We start from the raw sequence: 24,224 nt of genomic DNA, 5'->3' as shown, positions 1-24,224 counted from the left end.
GTGGCAGATGCTGGCAGACTAAATATTTTGTGTGCAAATTTGTACATAAATATCAGCAATAGATTTAAATTCTCCATCTTCCAGAGAAATAAGCGTACTAGTCCTCATAGATTTTTCCCATAGAGTTAACAATTTCATAATTTAATTCTAAAATTCTCTATGCAGTCAAAAAATTTTAAACAAAACTGATGTCTCTCAGGCAAAATATAAAATACTAGTAATGATATATATTTCTAGAGAAGTTTTAATTTAACACTTGTAGTAATTTGCAAGTGATCTGTGTCAGTATTAATCTCTAGATAGGTTATTTTTAAGAATAAGTCTCATTTTGTGCCCTTAACTCACTTCAAATTATGTGTGAATTTAATTCCTTGTCTATCTCACTAATCAGTTGAATATTATCTACTAATATTAAAGGAAAATCAAACATACCAAAGTTGGGTCATTCTATAAGAAAAGTTATAGTGTAGTCAAAGAAATAGAGCATACTCATGTGAAATATTAACAAAAAATCATAAGAAGTATCACAAAGGAGTATGTAATTGGTTGCTAATGGAATACAACATGTGTTGAGTATAGAATCATAGAGCTTTAGAAATGGAAGGAATGTCAGAACACTTAAAAATCTTTTTATTATGGAAAATTTTAAATATTTTTAAAGTGTTATTATGGACCTCATAATGCAGGTTCAACAATGATGTATTAATGCCTTATTTATACCACTTCACCATCCCTCCCTATTTTCCCCACACTATTTTCAAGCAAATCACACACATAAAATGATATCACCTATAAAGTTAAGTAGCATCTCTAAAAACTAAGTATTATTTATAATGCATTACCACAATAACATTAACATACCTAAAAAGTTAACAATAATTCTTTTTTTCTTTATTATTTCCTATTATATAACATCGTATTTGTTTCAGGTCTACAACATAATGATTCAATATATGTCTGTACTGTGAACCAATCACCACAGTAAGTCTGGTTGACATCCACATGTAGAATAATCTCTCCTTTACAGTTAAGAAAAGTGAGTTCCAGACCAGCTAAAGGACTGTTCCACTAGCACCATCTGTGATGGAGCAGGGACTCCTGCCCAGGTCTCCCCGTTTCTTTCAACCTGCTTTACACCATGCCATTTGGCTCCCATAGTATGTGTTCAGTAAGAGAAGCAATCTGTAGAGTATTTCCTTTCCACTGTCAAAAAAAAAAAAGACTTGATAAACCTGAACTGCAAGTCAGAAAACTACAGAAATATTTTTTCTTCTGATAGCTTCCTTGCTTTCATAAACTTGAAGGTTTCACTATATAACTTTTAATAACTATTCTACATATTATGGTGATACTAACACACATAAATTATTGAAAACAATTTACAAAGCCTTGAATAACCACAGAAATAGTCTTTTACAAGCTTAAGAAGAATGTCAAGTTGCAATGGTAACTATCAGCACAGAGCTTTTAATTTAATTTAATTTTATTTTATTCATTTAGAACATTCAACCAAACAGTTGGGACTTTTGAAGAACTCCAAAAATACCTTGAAGGCTATGTGGCAAACCTGACCCGTGATGATGAAAAAAGACATGCGAAGTAAGTGGAGGAATATTTTCCTAAACGGGGTCTGATCACAGCAGTTGATGAAGAAGGGGACAAAGGGATGTGATTTACTATTATAGTAGCTTTTATTGTGCCTTCATAAGAAAGTTGGGGGGAATTCTTTTAAATTGTGTCCCACAAAGAGGATGTCACTTACCACTACTGTGATTGTGTCAGTCTGTAAGTTGGAGCTCCTGATTTGGGGTGATAAGTAGTGATGGCAAGGTGAAGTTTCCTGATAGCAGGCCTTGGAAAGGGATTCTTCACATTGTCTGGTGCCTTCACTCATAAGGACAGTAATTCAGAAGCAAAGCTTCTGTTGCCCGTGGAAATCAGACAGGAATGTCAAGGCATTAGAGTAGCCCATTCTCTGATTTCAGGTTAAAAACTAGTGGTATAGTCAGAATTATTTCAAATATGAGGGACCTATTGTCCAATTAGGTCCCTTGGTGAGTGTGTGTGTGTGTGTAGGAAGGAGTTGGGTAGGGGTCTAAATGTAGCAATACTGATAAGAAATTTTCTGTTTGAAAGAAAAACCTACTTTGTAAAATTAAATTTATTTTAAAATCCTTTGCTATAATATTTTGTAGAGTGAACACTTAAGCATATATCCACCAGAGAGTACAATTGAAGGTGAAGAGTCAAAAGTTCTAGGAAACTGACATTTAAGTTAAATTCAAGCATTTGATCAGGACCTTATATGGGTTTTTTGTTTTGTTTTGTTTTTGGCAGGGAATGTATTTTCAACTTTTATGCCAAAGGCCTTTTGTCATAACAATAATTTATGAATATTTAATACAGAGCAGTAAGCCTTAAATAAAAGAGAAAATGAGTATTTCCAAATGACAATAGCTAGATAGAAAGTAGGAAATATATATTTTATGTTTCACAAAGTAGTTACTCTGGTTCAGTCATAGAAAACTTCAAGATCTGACAAAAATAGCAAAACACAATGTGACTCTCAGTGTGGCATCTCTGGTTTATGCAACAAAGCAAACAGCTCTCAGGTTCTATTTCCTCTCACTGACTCTTCTTTTTAACAGCTTCATGGAGATGTATTTTAAATACCACACAAATCACTCATTTTTACCTCTCATTGATGCAGTTTGATTTTGTCTATTTCTTACTATGTATGTGCATGCCAGATTTTGTTTGTATGTTCTATTATTTTATCCCCTGATGTGGCTCAATCTGATCCTATAAAAGTTGAAATAGTGGCAAGTGTAGGCAGTCATCACTCAGAAATAATACTGTTGTAAGTATGGAAGTTGTGTGTGGCATGACCCCTGCTTGACTAAGGAGGTGTGTGTAAAGTGTCCCTTCTCTTTAACAGGAGATCCATGTCTAACCAGAAGCTGTCCAAAGCACTCTCTCTGGAGATGATTCAGCTGAAGGAGAAGGTGGCCAGATTTTCCTCTTCATCCCCATTCCAGAACCTTGAGATTATTGCAACACTGGGCGTTGGTGGGTTCGGAAGAGTTGAGCTTGTAAGGGGTTTACGTTTCAAGCATCTGAGAGAAGCCTTTGACTTTGTTTTGCTTTATATTACAGTATATCTTAGAGGAACATATGAAATGTTATTGCTATCATAAATGTTGCTTTAAATTGAGAAAGTACACTTTTCAGTTTATTTGTTGTATAGTGGCAAATCTGTGCTAGTAAGTAACTTAGAGCTGCTACTTCAAGCTTCTTCCATCACATGCTTTTGCAAATTTTTTTCATGATGGTATTTATTGGAAAATGTACCACGCAAGCATTCCCAAAGACTATAAAACCTTAAAAATGTATTTCCTAACAGCAAAATGTGTGTATATGTACACTCATGACACATTCACTCTCTATATACTAAAGAAGAATGTGTCCTGTGCAAATGCCATAGAAACAAAATCTTCAATATTATATATATATATATATATATATATATATATATATATATATATATATATTTCCATCTCTGAAACTACTTCACTACCATGTCTCTTTTTTGGGCTTTTATTATTCTATTTGTGGGTTGCTCAAAGTTCTTTATCAGAAAAAAAGAAAAGAAGATGAATGCAAGGGGATGTTGAAGAGCAGCCTTCTGTAGTGTTGGTCAGGACAGCTGGGACTGTGTGGCCTCACTTCAGCTGCATCTTCCACATGGCCACCTCTCTGAGCTTTAGGACCAGCTTCCCAGGAGGAGCGGAGTGGTACCGTCGGATCAGGTGCTGGGAGGAAACTATGGAATGGAGATCTGTGACCTTCTTAGATACAGATGGTTCTGAACCTTTGGAAATTACCAAGCCCTTCTCTGACCTGCAGATTTTTAACAATTCTCTGTACATTAGCCTCTGGAAACTATGCTGACACTTCCATCTGCTGGATAGCCCTGGGCACAAGCAGATCTGAAATGTTGCCATGAGACTATGGGTAGTACATTTTGCATGAGTCAATACTTCACCTCTGATGGGTGAGGGGGGAAGTGATGATTTCTTAATAGACCAAAGACTGTTTGTAGTGTTTCTGTGTCATATGGAGAGGGGAGGGCAAGGTCCATCTGCAGTGATATGGTTCACCAAAGATCTTGCCAAAAGGACTGGATTAATAATGCTAAGATTTTTTTTCTATAGAGAATTATAATTGAAACAATAATTTCACCTTTAATTTAACAGTCATAGGCACCACTAATGGTAAATGTGAGAAAAATATGGGATGCAACCATTTCTGCACAATTTTATTACTTGTCAAATGTAGTCTGCTTATGAAATTTCAGGCCCATCTGAATACCTATTAATGTCTTTACAAATTTCTTTTTAAGGGACTATTCTGTCTGTCCATCCAGAGCAGTGCTCTCCAATAGAACGTTCTGTGCTGATGGATATGTTCTATACCTGTGTTGTCCAAAAGGGTAGCCAGCCACCAGCTAGAGATGGTGGTTGAACTTTTGCAATGTGGCTAGTGCAACAGAGGAACTGGATTTTTATTTTAATTAATTGAAAATTAAATAACCTCATGCAACTAGTGGATATTACATGGGATAGTGCAAATATAGATCTTGATTTCATATGTTTTGTTTTGAAAAATCAAAGAAGAATGAACACTTTTTGACAGTCAGTTCTGGTCAAAGCTTGTCACGTCACTTTCAAAATTGAATAGATTTCTAAGCATTGAATCTTTTAACTAGAGCTTTTCTCTTCCAGTTTCAATACAAATATTTTAGAATCATGTTCCAGATATGTGAATTCTTTTAGAAATTACTGTGAAGGTGTAGTGTATACAGGTATACATACCCCTGAGTAAAACTCAGTTCCCAGAGAGATAAGTGGTTAAAACTTACATACTATTTTAATGTGAAAGAATTTTAACCTCTATTAGTTAACAGGTTTTGTACAGATGTTGTCAGTCTTTCCTAGTAAGTGAATTTTGAGGGATCTTTCTCTTCCTACATAGGTTAAAGTAAAAAATGAGAACGTTGCTTTTGCTATGAAATGTATAAAGAAGAAGCACATTGTTGATACTAAGCAACAGGAGCACGTCTACTCAGAAAAGAGGATCCTGGAAGAGTTGTGTTCTCCCTTCATTGTGAAGTAAGTCAGCATTTAGCTTCCAGAACAGGATTTCAGTCTCTTTCCATGAGTGTTTCCATGCAAGAGGAGGAGGAGGCTGTACTTGGAACACTCCATCCCAGGCACAAACAGAACACATCAAATGTTAGAAGTTTGAGATCTGGAGTAAAGCATCCAGATCTTTTTATTCTTAAGTAAATATCAGGAGAGTGTGTGCGTGTGTGTGTGTGTGTGTGTGTGTGTGTGTATGTATAAAATTAATTCAGAACTTGGGAAGCAAGAATTCACTGGAAACCCCTTGGGGAGACTGCTGCTATTGAGCTTCTGCAGGAAGTGGCATTTGGACACATGTAGGCTGCCAAGGAGCAACAGACCGTGGTTCTCGAGATGCCTAGAGGCTGAAAGTTCCACCTTCTGATAGTTACTGTTCTGTCTGCAGCTATCATCAGAGCTGGGAAGAGAATTTATTATTCTAGGCCATGGCTGTCTTTGTTTGTGAATTCTTGGGTTAGTGATGTAAGTCAATTTGTATTTTCTTATTTGACTTTAGTGTAGCTTTAGTGACTTCTGGGTGATATAAAGTGTCCTTTCAGGGAATACAATTTATACTTTTGGATCAAATGCCTTGAAAGAATCTTTTGCCAACCCATATTCCTATTTTTTTCAATATTAAAAAGGAAATGTCATCCCAGGCAATGCTGGTAATAGGGTTATCCAGTTACCTTTATATTAACTATGTCCTAAAAGGACATCCCCCTCTTTTTTTAACCAATAATTCATTAACTATGATGAACAGCTTCAGTGCATGGATTAGGTTTTGTTTATTCCCTCATTTCCAATTTCCAGCTCTTTACAAAGTTCTTGGCATATAGTAGAGTTATCATGATATTACAAATAAATATTAATGGCATTTATTGAGAAATTAACATGTGTCTGACACTCTTCTAAGAAATATATATATTATATACATAAAAATTATATGTATTATTTTTAAAAGTTGTATTTATTATATATGCAATATATAGATATGAATATTTTAAATTGATATGTGGTTAGTATATCAATAATATCTAATACATATATAATCAAATGAATACATATATTCATTTGATCTTCATAATAGATCAGTGAGGTAAATGTTCAGAGTGACTGATCAGGGATTCAAGCCTAGGCAGCTGGTTCCAGAGCCAGCACTGAATCAGTGCTAGATTGCCTTTGCTTTCTGGACATGATTGGCTGCTCTGCTGTCTGCTCTAGCTTGGGCATGGTGCTAGAGAGAAAAGGAGGTCTTCTGATTAAGACCCAGAGACTATTTTCACCTAGTGTGGAACTATGGTACCCTGCTCAGGTCCCACATCAGGATTGAGGCTGTCATTCCCTCAGATTCTGAGTGTGCTGCTAGCTGAGGACTCTGGCTCAGTCCCTCTCTCACCATTGCTCTTAGACAGAGAGAAACCCCTTGTCCAAGGTCATGCTCTCCCTTCCAGGTACATCCTACATCCAGTGATGGCAGAGCTCCTTGAAGCTGGGGCTTTTGTTAAAACTAGATTATAGCCCAACTCTCCCTCTGCCCAAATCTGCTTATTCCTCCCCAATGGGTACTGTTAGAGAGTGTAACTTCCACTAAACTTCTTACAAACCTCTGTCTCACAGTCTGTTTCCTGAAACCAACCAGAGGATATAAGACATGACTGTGAATAACTGTTACTCAAGGCAGATCTTAAAAGAGATATATGCAGAGGTCTCTGGGTTTTTGGACGAAGGAGAGGCCATGTTTGGTAGGTGGGATAAGGAGCTGGTTTATCAGGAAGGTGGCCTCTGAGCTGGGCCTTGAGGAGTGAAACTGAGTTTAAGAAGTTGTCTGTGGGTAGAAGACAGTCTAAATAAAGGGTCCAACATGAGCAAAAGCAAGGTAGGGAAGGTCACAGAGTACTCAGGTAGAAGCCTGGTGTAGCCATGGGATGTTTGATAGCAGAAGAGGACCAGTGTTTAAAATGTTATTGATAATACCCTCAAGTAACTTTAGAGAGATTTAAAAACTAGATTCCTAATAATAACCGTATTTGTATCCATCTTCACAGATTGTATCGTACTTTCAAGGACAATAAGTATGTATACATGCTTCTGGAAGCCTGCTTAGGTGGGGAGCTGTGGAGTATATTAAGAGACAGGTAATGAAAGAAGATTATAATCAATAACTTGCGACTGCTCACAAATCGCCTAAAGCATGCTACATTCGTCATCATTTAAAGAGACATGAAGTAGTTGAGATATGATTCTAAGAAAATATTATCATTTGATAAAATAGTAATAGTGATTATTTTCTTAGCCAACATTATAATCATGTCACAGGCAGCCTGTAAGGCCACTATTGTTATTCCCATATTAGGGGTTAAAGAATCCCAGGCTTAGGGACAGTGTGACCTATTCAGGGTAACATGTTCATTATGACATGGTAGATATAAACCCAGGTGCTTCTGATTGTGATTCCCTAGAAGGGAGATAAAGAAAACTGGGGAGTGATGAAGCCTTTTCTGAAACCAGAGTAAGATGCATGCGAAGATTCAATTTTATAAAAGGGAGAGTTTCCACACAATCAAACACACCGATTTTTCCTAAGCACCACCTGTGTACAACGCTCCATCATAGACAGTTAGGGGTTTTCTAGACAATGCAGACTTTTCTAACCAAAGGAGTAAAAAGTATAATCTTTTCCTCCAGTGAGTTTATTTGGGGAGATAGTGTATGGGATTTTAAAATATTTCATTATTTAATGTGAAAACTACATATGGCAAAGAAATTGGCAGTTTGTAATTCAATGCCAGTTGATTGTGGTAGATAGTAATCTTGGAAGAGAGGACTTGACTTAAACTCTAAGGAGGACCAAACGTGGAAGGGCAAAGAGGAGGGGAAACTGACATAAGATGCAGCGGAATGTTGGGATAGAATCAGGTCTCTGTGGATGATGAAGAGCAGGATTTGAGTAGAAGACAAGGGCAGCAGAAGAGGAGATGGAAAGGGAGGTTTGCAGTAGGTTATAGGGGTTAATGGCAGGCATTTAGACAGTATTACCTAGGGCAGTGGTTCTTAACCCTGGCTACTTATTACAGTCACATGAAAATCTTTTACAAAGTAAAAAATGCTGAACCCTAACACTAAAGATTAGGATTCAGTTCATTTGGATAGGTCCCAGTGAATAATTTTTAATGCTTCTCAGGCAATTCTAATGTACATTCATGGTTGAGCATCACACACCTAGGCAATAAGAGACCATTGAGCATCCGAGTAGCCAGGGTTAAGAACCCGGATGAATGTGTTGTGTTAGGAACATGTTGGATGGATTTGAATAAGGAGAACCTGGAAGGAGAAGAAGACTTCCATGACACTGCAAAAGCATTTGCATCTTCCATCCTTGTGTCAGCAGGCAAATCTGTTTGGAAAACATAAATCTATTTAGAAAGGGGAACTTCTACTTCCTGTTAGGCATTGTGCCTAATCCTCAAAACAACAATATTAAGTAAACAGTAAACCCATTTCACAGATAGGGCTCTGAGGCTCAGAACAGCTGGAGAATTTGCACAAGGACATAGCGAGTGGAAAAAGCCAGTCTGTCTCTCCCCAAAGGCACATCCTCCTATTCCACCATGCAGCAAATCACCACCACATCCTAACAATCAGTACCTAAGCATACACAGTGCTGACAGAGGGCAGCTCTAATATCATCAAGGTGCACTAGATAGGAAGGAGTTATGGTTACATGCTTTACAAACAGGAAATGAAAATGATCGCTTGAGTCATTTTTCAGTCAAGCAATCAATTACAAACGTCTGGTTCAAACTTGCTATTGAAATGGTTGCATTTTCTCCAGCATTGCATATCTCCATAAATGTCCAAAAACCTTTCTTATTTTTCTATTTTATATGTTCATATGCAATTAACAGAAACAATTGTTTGTATATGGACATTTTACTTTTAGTTAAGTGGTTCTTGTTTGCATCTAGTATCCCCCTGAATTTCTTTGTGATCTGACTCATTGGCAGTATAAAGCCCTTCTTAGTGTTTTGTCCTACAAAATATCTGTGTTGCATAAATTTACCAATGCAGACAGCAGAGATGTATTTCTAGAGTATTAAGAGGAAACATGGTTTTGTTGCAGAGGCAGCTTTGATGAACCCACCTCCAAGTTCTGTGTCGCTTGTGTGACCGAAGCATTTGATTACCTGCATCGACTAGGTATTATCTACAGAGATCTGAAGCCAGAAAACTTAATTCTAGATGCTGAGGGCTATCTGAAATTGGTAAGACAAATTCTCTAACTTACACTATCATAGGAGATATTTCAAAACACAAAGTTGCATTGTAGTCACAATTTTCTTTTAATTTTAGTACACCTGCTATTTCCATTTTGGGGGATAGGGCCTTTGAAACACAGGGAGCAGTGTTACAAACATGTTTTTTTGGTCTAGGAATTTAATATTTCTACCATATCTGTAACTCCTCCTAGGGATTTATATAATAGAATGCCTTTAAAATTGGATTTTTTAAGTATTTTTGTTGAGTAATTTTAGCTTGGTTTTAATAGGTTCCTGCTACATATAGGGAATGGCTATAAGGGGTAAGGGAAGAAGAGTATATGGCTTCTGCCTGAGATATCCACTGTCTCTATGTAGAAAAAAGATGCACATATGAATGTTGGTAGTTTTGGTTTTTTGGGTTTTTTTTGAAATCTTGTAAAGTACATCCAGAGTTGAGAATCACAGCACTAGACTACAGGTTCCTTGGAGACAGAGACTTTTCTTGCTATCCATCTTTGTAATCCTCGAATGCCTGGCATAAACCCCCTTTTGTGTAACACTGAAGAAACAAATGCTGCTGTCACATAGACTGCTTCTAGTGAGAAACAGTATTAGAACTGGGCAGTCTTAGTTTAGGAGAAACCAAGGCACTTCGGACCTCAGGAGGGAATCCTATCCGGATGAAGCACCTAACTGAGTTTCCCGAGTCTGTTTTGTCAGTATCTCAAGGGCATTAAACCATCTCTGAGCTCAACATTTACAACAATATTAAAAGTTTGTCACATCAGAACTTTTACATATGGACATAATAACAGCTACTACTTAGTGAGTCATTGACTATGTGTGAAGCTACTATGCTAGACATTTTGAAATTAATATATTTGACAATTGATGAGATAGGTTTTCTCATCCATAGGTTACAGTATATCATTTAGTGTTAGGAATCAAATTTATTATGTGTAATTGCTAAGCGATTTCTCTTCCTAGCAAAGGAGTAAAATAAAAGTCCTTTCATGTGAAATATGGCTAACTTCCAAGAAACATTTTGATCCATTCAAGCTTTATCTTATCCATGAAAGACAGCCTTGAGAATCGATGAGGTTCTCACACAAGGTCTCAATCACTCACTTTTCTTCTTCACAATTCCTTCATTGGCTGTGCCTCTCACAGCCCTTTAGGGAAACCCATTGGTGTCTTCCAGAAGTAAAACCTTCATGAGGGATGCAGATATCTGTTTGATTCATTTCTTTTTTCTCAGCCATTTGTAAAACCTTAAACAGCATATTCAGTATTTATACTCATAGAGGTCAACAAATATCTCTCTTGTTAGTCATTGCTATTCATCCTACTAACTCATTTGCCAACCAGCAAAATGAAGGTTAATAACTAAAGCCTTTAGAGAATAAAAAGTAAATGTTTCTAGCTATGTATTAAACTAGATATGGTGGAATCTTTTCACTACAAAATGTCTAAAGCTACTGGATGAAACGCAAAAAGCAGTATTACATGCATGGCTGTTTATAAAACACTATTGGGATTCTCCTGAGGCTAGGAACCAAGCTTGAGCAGTCACATAGGATGGAACTCAAGCACTGAAGCTGCTCTCTTGTGGGCGCCCAGCAACCCTAGGTGGACAAGAGGCTTGCTTTTTTATGAGCTGCACTCTCTGGGAATAGGAGACCAAGTTTTGGACCAGGGCAGTGTGGGAAGTTGAAACAGAGAACATTAATTGCACAGAGCCAGGAATCACACAGAGTACACTCTCAAGGAAACAGAAATCTAGAAAAAAATATCTAATGCATAAAGACAGAGTAAATGCAAAAACAAACATGCTTTTCTCATTATTAGACATTTGGTAGAGGAATAGAAGAGTCTTTTCTAGGAATTCTTGGCCACAGACTGGTCTTCATGGCTCTTGGGTGCCCAGCCTTTGAGGATGGAAATACCTAAGCAAGAATTTAAATGAAAATGGATCCATGTTGGTAGCATGCCCAAGTTTCCAAGAATCAATATATATCCTCTCTGAAGAATGTACTCTCAACTCAGGACACACAGAACTCTCAGAGATAAAGTTCCAGGGAATGTGAGCTCACATTCAAAAATAAAATTTAAGATGAGGGAAAAAGATAGTATAAACATTATTTAGCCTACACATAAATGTCTCAATATTGAAATAATGAGATGAAGAACGTAAAATAAATACATCTAATGCCTTTTAGAAATAATAGGGAGCCCTGGTTGGTGTGGCTCAGTGGACTGAGTGCCAGTCTGCAAAGTGTCGCTGGTTCAATTCCCACTCCGGGCATATGCCTAGGTTTGCAGGGCAGGTCCCCTGGTGGGGGCATGTTTGAGGCAACTGATTGATGTATCTCTTATACATCAACTTTTCTCTCCCTTGCTTCCTCCCTCCCCCCCCTCTAAAAATAAATAAATAAAATCTTTAAAGAAAATAACTGGGGGGATAACAAATAAGGAGCAGTCTCAAAAAAGACCTTACAGGTTTAAGAAAAAAACTAACAAATAAAACTTCTATTAAGAAATTAAGAACATAATATTTAAATTAAATATTCAATTGAAGTTTTCATTAATGGTTGGAGTAGCTTGCATTGAACTAGCCTTGCTAAGATTAATTATAATATATGTGTAAAGATGTGTAAATACCTTGGAGAGCAACAAAAAGTAGCCTTTCAAACTCTGAAGAAGGAAACCACACTAAGTCAGATTGACATTGACACAGCTGTTTAGAGCTCTTCATTTCAGGACACTTTTTATTGTAAACTGCAGGGGGATAAAACTTTAGTTGACATTATATAACAGTGAAATATTCAACTTTTTTTCAATTAGATTGTGAACAAGACAAGAATATTTTCTTTTAAGTTTTTTTTAACATTGTAAGAGAGGTCTTAGCAAATGAAATAAATCAAGAAAAAGAAATGAAAGACCAAAGATTAGAAAGGAAGAAATTAAAAACAGGAAAAACCCATTTTTATTCGTGGGCAACATGATTGTTGATATAGAAAAGCCTAAAGAATTTACCAAAAAAGTACTAGAAAGAATAAGTAAATTAAACATGATTACAGCTACAAAGTCAGTATACAAATATTCTATTTTTATATACTAATAGTAAATATTTAATAAATTTAATCAAATATTATTTATAATAATATCAAAAGTTATAAAATAACTGAATAAATTTAATATGTAAAAATGTTTAAGGGCTCTACATTGAAAACAGCAAAATATTGCTGAGAAAAAATAATTACATAATAAGGTATGCTATGTTCATAAATTGGAGAGAAAATTATTATATATGATATCAGATATATTTTAAGCATACAGTAATCAGGGGTGTGTGATAATAGTCTAAGGATAGACAAATAGATCAATAGAAAGGAATAAAGTCCAGAAATAGACACATATATAGTCAACTGATTCAGAGCACAAGGGGAAAGGCTAGTCTCAACAGGCGTTGCTGAAATGACTGGATATGCATATGTGCGGGGAATGAGCATGACTGCCTCCTCACACTGTCTACAAAAGCTAATTCAAGGTGGGTCACAAACCTATAAAGCATCCAGAAGCAAACATAGGGTAATATCTTTATAACATGGTATAAACAGAGATTTCTTAGTAACCTTAAACGTTCAGGCTGCTATAACAAAAATACCATAGAGCAGGTGGCTTAAAAAACAAACATTTATTTCTTACAGTTTTGAAGGCTCAGAAATCATCATCTAATCAAGGCTCTAGCAGATCTGTCATCTGGCTAGACAGCCTATAGACAGCTGCCTTCTCACTTCTTCACACGTGGGGAAGGGGAGAGAGAGGGAGGGGAGAAGAGAAAGACAGAAACAGAGATAGAGATAAGCTTTCTCTTGTTTCTTATATGGGTACTAATTCCATCATAAGTGCTTTATCCTCATGACCTAATTACCTCCCAAAGACCCTGCCTACAAATAACATCACACTGGAAGTTAGAGTTTCAATATATGAATTTGGCGGGGCCGGGGGTTGGGTGGGTATAAACATGCAGTCCATAATAATTGGACTTCATCAAAACTAAAAACTTCTGATTCTCAAAATACATTGTTGGTAAAATGAATAGTCATACCATAGAGTGGGAAAAATATTTACAATATATGTTTATGACAAAGGACTTGATTGTATCCAGAAACATATAAAGAACATATAAAGAACTCAATAGTAAAAAGACAACCCAATTTTTAAAATGTTCAAAGCTCTTGAAAAATCATTTCACAAAAGAAGACATAAGAATCATCAATAAGCCATACCAGTAGTCATCAAGGAAATGCAAATTAAAACCACAAAGAGGAATCATTTTATATCCACTACAATGACTATAATTTACAAGATTGACAGTACCAAGTGTTGGTGAGACATTCTTCTAAATTTCTAGTGGGAAAAGAAAATTATAAGCCATTTGAAGAATAGTTTTGTCAGTTTCTCATAGAGGCAAACCTACACCTGTTCTGTGACAAGAAATTTCTCTTCCTGGTGGAAATTTCACTCCTTGTATGTTATTTATCCAGGAAATTGAAATTACATCTTTAGAAATCTTGGGCAAGAATGTTCATAACAGCTTTATTCATAAAAGGTCCTCAAATCAGAAATAGCCCAAATACCCTTCACCCATTGACAGCATAAACTTGTAGTAGGGTGTTCAGCAACGGAATGCTGCGTAGCAGTATTAAGGAATGCATTGCACAGCAAGCGACAACATGAGTTTTTTAAAAACCATGTTGAGCAAAGGAAGCCAGACACAAAAGGATATCTTCTCTGTGCTTATACCTATTGACTTTCTAGAATAGATGGTAGAAATAAATATAATTGTTGCCTTGGGAGGGTCATGACTGGAAAGAGGTTGTGAGGAGACTTTCTGAGATAATGGGAGCATCTATATTTTGATTATATGGTAGTTATACTTACATGAGTATGACCTATATTAAAATTCAGTGAATTGTATACCAATAATATGGACATTTTATTGCTTATAAATTATACACCAATCTGAAATAATGTAATAGGTTAAATAGCAGATGATTCACACATAAGTAGAAAAATCAGTAAACTGAAAGATAAATCTAAGTAATTGACACAAACAGTGCCTAGAAACACAGAAAGACCAAAAATAAGAGAAATGAGGTGACTTGAAGAATAGAGTGAGAAGTTCTTAAAATGTTTTGTTGAAGTCCAAGATAAAAATAATATATCTCCCAAAATAGGAACATTAAGTTTTTACATGATGATATCAAAGAAAGGAAATCAATTAAAATTTTAAAAATAGGAAGCAACCACTAATAAAAATCATAACTCATTTCACTGAAATTTTAAGAATATTTCAAAATAACTGAAGTATCCATGGAGAAGAAACTTGAATGAATATTAATAAACAGGTAAAAAATGTGAAGGGATTAAGCAAAGAAAAGCAGACCCAAAGGGAAGGGACTGGGGGGAGCGGAGGTGAAAGAGGGCATTGGAACTGTTTGGGTAGTGAGCACACAATGCAGTGTGCAGTGATGTGTTACTGAGTTGTACTCTTGAAACCTGTATGGTTTTATTAACCATGTCACCCAATAAATTAAATTAAAAAACAGAATATACTACATACATATCACCACAAGTGAGTTGCCGATAAAGTGACAGCTAGAGTAATGCGCATAGCCTTAAAAGTTTCAACTAGGTGAAACAGAACAAGTGGGTACAGCTGCCTGGGGCAGCAAAAGCCAAACTCATGAGAGAGGTGTTGGTCCAAAAGGAAAGAGGCTTGTATTTAGGTGTTGGATCCGGAAGAATGGTGGACTCCCGTCCCAAAGTGCTTCTTGCCTTCCTGTGCAAGCCCTTGTATGGTTCTTACAGGGGCTGGGGGTGACTTTTTTTTCCTATCCTATCATCCTGCTAGCTTTTGGCATGTTCAGTTTACAAATCTCCCCGTACTCCATCTTGGCCAATGGGGGAGGCTCTCCAGGGCTCCCTGTCTACAATATCAGGGTCAGAGGGCAGTAGGAGGATGCAGGGCCCACCATCAGGGAGCTGGGGAATACAGCAACCCTCAATCCACCTCCAGATGCTGGACATGGTGGCTGCACATGTGGGGGAGCTGGTTGGATTCTCCTGGGCACACCTGGATCTGGTGCACCCCATCCTCTGTGCAGCCTCCCTGTGGCTCACACCTCTGACTTACTGTCTATAGTAACTTAGGAAGAAAGGCTAAAAATTAATGAGCTAAACATCCAATTTAAGAAGGTGGAAAAGGGGAAAACCAAAGAAAAGAGAAGAAAAAATAAAGTTAAAATATGAAATGATATGGAAATTAAAAGAAAGGATATGGAAATTAAAGGAAAGCGTTGGTGTTTTCAAAAGATTAATAAAATTAACAAATCTGTGGAAATACAGATTAAAAGTAAAAGAGAAGAAGAGATACAGATACATACTATCACAATTGAACATAACAGTTAAAGCAGAGATTTATGTGTAGTAGAAAGTATTTGGGCAACTCTACATTATCTTATTCTATGAAGCTAGTATAAACTTGATTCTCCAAAGGAAATGCCTAAGAAAGGCAAATTAATGTCCAGTATCATTCATGAATTTAATCCAAGAATCATAAGCCAAATATGAGCAAACCGAACACTACAATGAATACAAATTAGGATAATACATCATAATAAGGTTGGATATACCTCAGGAATGCAAAGATTTAATATTAAAAAGGGACCCACGGACAAACCAAAGGGGAGTAGGATTGAGGGTGGAAGGTAGGGGTCAGTGGGGCAATGGAGAATGGTGGGGGGGATGGAGACCACTGTACTTAAACAACAATAAAAAAATAAAACAAAATCCTTGAAATCAGAAAAAAATCCCAATAAAATAAGTCACTGACTTAATAGATTAAAAAATAAATGATTATTTAATCACCTCAATAGATACAAGAGAATTTTTCACACACTTTTGCATTTAGTTAGGATAAAAATCTCTTAGCAAACTAGGAATATAAATAAATTTTATTAACTTAATGAGAGATACCTGACAAAAATTTAAAACAAACATTTTACATAACAAAACATTAGAAGTATGCTCTTAAAAGTCAGTGGGATAAGCACTTGTATTCAGTATTTTACCAGAGATTCTACCCAGTGCAGTAAGATATGAATAAAATCAAAAGATTAGAAAGTAAGTAACAAAATATATTTCCCCATGTGATATGATTAACTCTACAGAAATCCAGAATCTAACAACAAATTATTAAAATCAAGTAGAGAGTTTAGTGTGAGTGCTGGATGTAAGATTAAAACACAAGACCTCAGTGTAGTATTTTTAAATACCAGGAATGTAATTGATAAACAGTTTTCATATACCATTTACAAAAAGCAGAAAAATACAATATATAAGTAAATGTATAAGGTATCTAGAAATAAATCTAACAAAAATCTAAAGAGTTTTAAGAAACTTATACACATTTATAGAAAGATATTAAATGATCTCACCTTTAACAGGAACCTAAACAACAAAATAAACAAGCAAAATATAACCAAAGACACTGAAATAGAGGACAGGCTGACAGTGTTCAGAGGGGAGAGGAGAGGGAATTTCAGGGGACAAGGGAAAGGGTTTACAGCAACAAGCATAAAGGACACATGGATAAAAAGACTTGGGGTGGGTGGTAATGGGAGGGAGGAGGGGAGGGCTGGGTGGGTGGGCTGGGATGGGAGTAAAAGATAGAAAATTGTACTGCAACAATTAAAATAAAATAAAATAAAAAGATGTAAATTAATAGGCTCATTCTCTTTTCTCCTGGGCTCAGTGCTAGACAGCACACCCCAGCCTTCTTTCTGCTGGTTGTGGCATGTGGCTCCGTTCTAGCTAGTGACATGGGAGCTGACTTTTGTGCACCACGCTCAGGCCTGGGCTGCTGATCTCTACACAGTCTTTCTGGCTTGTGGCCAAAAAAGAGCAGATTTGAAGTTGGCAGAGCCATGAGATGGAAGGAGCCTGCATTCCCTGGCCCACTGTTTGGAGGAGAGCTCCCTGCTTCCCAGGAAAACCCATTATGTGAGGAAGAAGAAAATTAATGTAGAGCTTAAAGCTTTTATACTTTCTTGGATGTGTGTGTTGTAGTAGCTAGTGTTACCCTAACTGAGAAAGATGTACTGGGTTTAAAAATAGGAAGACTCAACCTCCCAGACATATCAGTAGATATGCAAGTTGATCAAGTTGATCTGCAGGTTTGATGTATTTCCAGTGGATTTCCAGCAGAGGAGTTCATGAAGCTTGGCAAGCCAATTCTAAAGTTTACGTGGGATGACTAAGAGCAAAGAATTGCCAAGACAGTTCCAAAGGCATGAAGAACAGGATAGGAGGACCTGTAATGTCAGAACTAATTATAATGCCATAGCTAAAACTAATTACTAATGAGGGAGGGAATGTAATTAAAACCACAGTGATTTAATACTTACAGAAGGTAAAAAATAAAAGTTGATACCACTAAATGATAGGACTTAGAGAAATGGAAACAGCTGGGTGGGGCAAAAGTTGCTTTACAGTTGTTTGTATGGAAAATAATATAATAATTAATAAATAATAAAAGAATAAACTCTGTGTCTCACATACTCACAACTGTAAACCTACTCTTGCCCACCCAATGCATTTGACAGTATCTAGTAGAGTTGAAGATACCACATCTTTAACCCAGCAATTTTACTATGTTACACATGTCCACTAGATAACATGCAAAATGAGGCTAATAGAAGCATGTTTGTAATAGTGCACACCATTAGATAGAATATGAATGTCTGACAATAGTGAAGTGGAAAAAATAATCATAGTGTGTCAACTCAACGGTGTCTGATGCAGAGTGAAAATACATGTACTGCAATATGGATTAAATTCACAGAGATGATTTTAAGTGAAAAGAGGCAATTTGATCAAGAATAGATAAAAGATTATCTAAACATTTTAAAAATGAGAACTATGTATTATTTAAGAGTATCAGATTTGTGGTAAAATTGGAAATGAATACAAGCAAATGATAAACCCAAAACTCAGGGTAGGACCCCGTGGCATCAAGCAGGAGGACACTACGGGAGAAGCACAAAGAGCTTCCACATAGGTTCTGTTCTAATTTTTTAGCTGGAGGGGAGTGCAGGGGACTTTTTATTCTCATGTTTTATAACTTGCATATGTGTCCCAGTATTTATCTGTTACAAGGATTTCCTTACTTAAAAATGAAAGTAGTCATTGGCTCTATCTATATTCTTTTGCCAGACCACTATTAGCTGTTCTTATTAAATGATAAAAGCTTATTAAATTAAGCATTTCCCACCAATGCACTTAACATATGCTGCTTCTTTTCCTTTAAATAGTCTCTACTTCCTCATCAATTTATTTATTATGGGAATGTTCCTTGTGGAACCTGGTTCAAGTGTCACCTCAAACATCCATGACCTTCCTAAATTTTAATGTTCTCATTTTTAACATTAGGATAATAGTTCCTAGCTCACAAATTATAAGGCTGTTTTAAAGATTACAGATATCTTATTAAAACTGATATTAATAGTAATCTATTCAGATGTTTTTCACCAAACATGTGTTGAAATGTGTGTACAAAGTGAGTAAGATATAATACCTGTTCTCAAGGAAAGGGATCATCATACAATTAGACCATACTGCCATAAGGGATGGAATTATGGAATATAAACAGTGCTAAAGAACCTTATAGGAGAAAAGAAATAGTTCTGCAAACCCTGCTCAAGGAAGTGGTGGTATAGCCCTGGCCAAGTGTCTCAGTTGGATGAGCATCATCCCCTACAACAAAAGGTTGCAGTTTTGATCCCTGGTCAGGCCACATACCTAGGTTGTGGGTTTGATCCATGATCAAGGCATATGTATGAGGCAACCAATTGATATTTCTCTCTCACATTGCTACTTCCCTCTCTGTGTCTCTCCCTTCTTTCCCTTCTCTATAAAAAATCAATAAGCATGTTGTCAAGTGAGAATTAAGGGGAAAAAAGAGGGGGTAATATATATACACCTCTAATGATTTTTTCATAATGATGAGCTTCTAATGATTTTTTTGTTTGTTCATGTGTATGCAAAGTTCCTCTTCACCTTTCCCACTTCCTACTAAACACTCCCAAGTATTTCAGGTTAGTCACCATGCCCCCATGAAGAATCATAAGAGATTCACCCATCCCATACCTTAACCACCCTCGCTCTCACTTCCATCCAGGGGAAGCCATCCACTGTTGCCTGTTGGCAGACAGGATAAACAGATTCCCTTTTAGCCTTGTCTAGACTTGGGCAAAGTAAGTGTCCTAAAAATGCCATGTAAATATTTTTTTGGAATGGTATGTCTCTCTGAATCATCTGGCTTAATTAGACTGGTCATTTTGATTCCATTTTTTATGTGACCAAGAAAACCAATATCTGACAAATTTACTGACCCAGAGAGAAACTTCTCGGAAAAAGCTAATACTTACTGGACTCCAGCTCCTGTAAGCCACAGTGCTAATTTTTCTATTACAGAACGATGCCCTCACCACTACAGATTTAGAAACAACTTAAAACCTTCTGGTTTATTCAAATCTTTGGATACTTAATGGGGATTTAATGGAGAAAAAAAAAACCTATGTGCAGCTTCTCCAGAGATTCTTGAAAGCTCAGTTTACTAGTAGAACTTTTAAAAGGGATATGTATTTTCTTGTCTTCTAGAATATCCCTTTAAAAAACATTAGTCAGGCCTTGCGTAACCCTTCACTTAATCCTCTAATGGCCTCTTAGAAAAAAAAAATCTAAAATTCTTTCTGTGGTTTACCAGATCACTACCTATGGCCCAGCCACACTGGCCTTCTTGTCTGTGTTGAACTTGCCATGCATGTTCTCAAAGGCCAGGGGCTATGTGCTAGCTCTTCCTCTGACAGAATCACTCTTGCTCAGATGTTTACTGAGCTCTCTTAGCTTACTCAGACCTCTGCTCAAATGTCCTCAAATGCTACCTCCTCAGAGAAGTTTTTCCTGATCATCCTGTTTAAATAAAGTACAGTTCAGATCTCTTTCTGTAGCTAATTCTTCTGTATGTTTTTTCATACTGTATGTCACCATCTGACATTAGTATGTATGGTAGATTTTTTATGCCTGTTCTCTTTCTTTTAAATATAAGTTCAAAGAGAACTGGGGTTTGGTCTCTATCCTGGTGCTTGGTACCTAGTGGTGTTTAATAAATGTTTGCTGAATAAATAAAGGAAAGAGCTTATATTTCTGTTGCCTAGAAGGGATAGGGTTAAAAAAAAAGACAGGCTTTGTGGTGCTAGCCATGGTGGTACAACACAGAGGCAGTGTGAATTTTTATAGAAAATATATAGAATTTGCCATCAGAATATCTTGGCATATTAGGCACATGACTGGGTAGGTCTGAGCATCAGTTTCCTCTGACCAAATAGATTAGACCAAGGTTGATAAAATCAAAGGCGATAAAGAAGTAGTAATTTTTCATGAATCTTAAAATTATTGCCACCTCTTTGGTCCGCCACCTTTTTTTTCCCCTTAATCCTCACCTGAGGACATGCCTATTGATTTTTTAGAGATGGGGAAGGAACAGAGAGAAAGAAAGAAACATCGATTGGTTGTCTCTTGTACATGCAAATATTACAAGAAAACTCCAGCTATTCAAATTAAAATTTACAACTTTTAGAACTAGAAGAACTCTCCTAAACATCTAATAAATTTACAATCATTCTTAAAAGGAAAAAAGTGCAATGAAAAAATGAGTGAAAAGCTGTTATAACAAAATATATTTCCACATACACATGCATTAAAAATGCAATTATAAGCATTGCTTTCTTGTCTCTTAAATTTTAGTCTTTGTAAAATTAGCTAGGATTTTCATAATGGTTCTTTCTCTGAGGAATAAGCAGATACTCCAATCTCAACTGGTTATAGATTTTAATTTCTTAATATCCCCAGCTATCCATTCTAATCCTTGTAAATCATTCTATGTAGGTAAAAGAAAGCAATAAAATCCCACTTCAAATTAGGTTGTTTCAATTCCCTTTTTCTAAGAAGGAAATCATTGCTGTTGTGTGATAAATGCTAAAAAGCATTAGTAAAAACTTAAATGTCTAAAAGGTTTACTTAAGGTAAAAGTGAGTATTTTTAGCATTTGAATAAATAAATGAGGGATGAATTTTATAGTTCACTAACACATACTTTCCTAGGTAAGGTCCTATTTTGATATGCTAATCTTACTTATTTAGGGGTTTAGCCAAGATCATTACCATACTATTGAGAGAGTGTGGGTAATGAAGCTATTAAAATGTGCATGTTGAAACCCAGGTATAATTTGTGTGTCTGTTTACTTCAGGGAGGTGGAGAGCATTTTATTAATAATATCAGTAGGTATTGGAGATAAAAAGTATGTGCTAAATAACCCCCCATGGAAGGAAATTAACTGTTTGTTTTGCAGGGCAGGGTGTCAGTAAGCCATATATACTGCCTCAATTCAGTGTGCGGGTCTTCTGTTGCTCCAGCCTTCTTTCCTGTCTCTTTTCTGTGCAGAGTTCATTGAATAGAGTCTCAGAAAAGTGGAGTGGCCTATTCTGAAAGGACAGAGGAGGGTAGCAAAGACTGTAGAGCCCTGGCTGGTGAGGCTTAGTGGATTGAGTGCTGGCTTGGGAACCAAAGGGTCATGGTTTGATTCCCAGTCAGGGTACATGCCTGGGTTGCAGGCCAGGTCCCTGGTGGGGGGCACTTGAGAGGCAACCACACATTGTTGTTTCTCTCCCTCTTTCTTCCTCCCTTTCCTTCTTTAAAAATAAGTAAATAAAATCTTAAAAAAAGAGAGACTGTAAAGAATTTTAAATGTCTCTTCTTCTCAACAATAGTCCTTTCCCAAACTCTCAATTATGTTATTATTTTTTCTTCTATATATAATGGAGCTTTTAAGTCCATTATTTCACCCTTCTGTTCTCTTCCCAATGAGCACCACCATTGATTTGAAAATTATGTTCGTCCCTCTGGCCCTGAGCTGCTTCACGTGTGTTTTTCTGTTCTTCCCTTGCCAAAGCATTCCTCTAAGGGCTGTGGGTATAGAAGTTTGTTCACAGAACTTTCTCCAGTGTAATTAGATTTATGCTGGGCCCTGTAAAAGAATAAACAAGGGGGTGTGTGTGTGGTGTGTGAAGGAAGGGTGAGAGTGTAGAAAGAAAACTGGAGAAGTTAGGGGGACTATTAAAAAGGAACATGAGTTTTATTGTGTCTGAAAATTTTTTGACATTGTTTTCCAGGTTGACTTTGGATTTGCTAAGAAAATAGGATCTGGACAGAAAACATGGACATTCTGTGGGACCCCAGAGTATGTAGCTCCAGAAGTCATTCTCAACAAAGGCCATGACTTCAGTGTGGATTTTTGGTCCCTGGGAATCCTAGTTTATGAGCTCCTAACGGGCAAGTAAGTCCTTCATGTTGTGTTCAGCCTCTTCTTCAGAGAAGTGCAAAAATAAGTAACTAATGATAGAAATTATATGTATATAATTTAAAGTTTAATGTGATGACTTTTCCTCTTTACATCATTTTACATATGGTATTCTTGCTACTTTATAATGTGGAGAAAAGACTCAGGAGGGTAAAATAAAGGAGTAAAGAACTCTATGGTTTACCTAAAATGGCAACGTCTATTATTATAGATACTGTAACAGAACAAACAAGGGGGGCCTGGGACGATATACTATTATTGAAAAAAAAGCCCCCAGGTCCGTCATGTCCGCTGCCCGAGGAAAGACGTCTCTCAATGCCAGAGATTCGTGAAAAGGAAAGGAAATGTTTATTTAATGCTATACAAACTTAAAGTAGTGACCTAATGTCTTTATCAAAAAATCCTAAAGTCCCTTAAAAGACCCACAAACAGACACCGTCCTTCCTTCCTTCCTCCTTTGCCCAGTCCAGAGTACCGTATCTCAGGAAAGGAAATAGAAGTCCACAGCTCAGGCAGTCCTCTGGTTCTTCCCAGTTAGTCCTCCATCTCGACTGGGAGACCTTCCTGGGTTCCCAGCACCCTCAGCTGAGTCTCCGGGGTTTTTTCCAAAATCCGGTGGTGGTTCCCCCTTCTAAAGTTGTGGGGGTCCCCACTCTGGCAAAGGCATGTGGTCTTCTCTCTCAGGGCCACGGGAGTCCCCATTCTACCAGAGCTGCGGGAAGGGAGAGTCCCCACTCTGTCCAGGCTGCGTGGTTCTCCCCCAATGGCTGCCATGTCTGGGTTTAAATCTCCGCGCCAATCTTCTTCTGCAGCCCCATTTCCGACTCCTCCTACACTCGGGCACACTTGCCCTCAATCTGCTGTCTTCTCCAGCTTTTCTGGTCGCCATCGTGGGTCTGGGCAGGTGTGACACCATGTCCTGGAGCCAATCTTCTCCGAGCTCCCACGCAGGCGCTGTAACTCAGGGGACCTGCCCCGCAGTCCCATCTTGGGGGGAGATCCCTTTCCATCCCCCTGGCCTTGAGCCTGGCCATAGCTATTTAGCATATTTAAGCAACCAGCCAAAGGCTATAGGTATGTTAAATGACCATGCCATGGATTAGCTGCAAAGCTGCCCTGCATGTTCTTGCTCTGTGTGCCCCTTCTCCCAACTCACACCTGTGGGGGAAGAGGTGAAGACACCTTAAAATTTCCTGGACACCTTGAGTTCTGGACCCCATTTCAAATGCCTATTTGGGATCCCCCCTCTTGGCTGCACCCTGTAACAATACCATATTAAGAATGTGCAGGTTT

The 24,224-nt window shown here is 37.1% G+C and overlaps 1 protein-coding gene across 4 annotated transcripts in view; it reads left to right on the top strand.

Annotated features, from left to right (window-relative positions):
- PRKG2 (protein kinase cGMP-dependent 2) overlaps positions 1–24,224 on the top strand; it is a 91,164-nt gene that overhangs the window by 50,034 nt on the left and 16,906 nt on the right. For 2 of the 4 annotated variants that reach the window (XM_045858269.1, XM_045858268.1), the window contains 6 exons: positions 1,501–1,599; positions 2,939–3,092; positions 5,035–5,171; positions 7,232–7,321; positions 9,307–9,448; positions 22,744–22,907. In XM_045858269.1, coding sequence (XP_045714225.1) covers positions 1,501–1,599; positions 2,939–3,092; positions 5,035–5,171; positions 7,232–7,321; positions 9,307–9,448; positions 22,744–22,907 — 786 coding nt within the window. Of the gene's footprint in view, positions 1–1,500; positions 1,600–2,938; positions 3,093–5,034; positions 5,172–7,231; positions 7,322–9,306; positions 9,449–22,743; positions 22,908–24,224 lie in introns of those variants that run through there. The other 2 variants (XM_045858270.1, XM_045858271.1) reach the window with 2 other exon arrangements.

The sequence above is a fragment of the Phyllostomus hastatus genome, unplaced genomic scaffold (assembly GCF_019186645.2).
Source record: "Phyllostomus hastatus isolate PE091 unplaced genomic scaffold, TTU_PhHast_1.1 phas_scaffold_1674, whole genome shotgun sequence".
Classification (NCBI taxonomy): Eukaryota; Metazoa; Chordata; class Mammalia; order Chiroptera; family Phyllostomidae; genus Phyllostomus; species Phyllostomus hastatus.
This window is presented reverse-complemented; position numbering and strand designations above follow the sequence as displayed.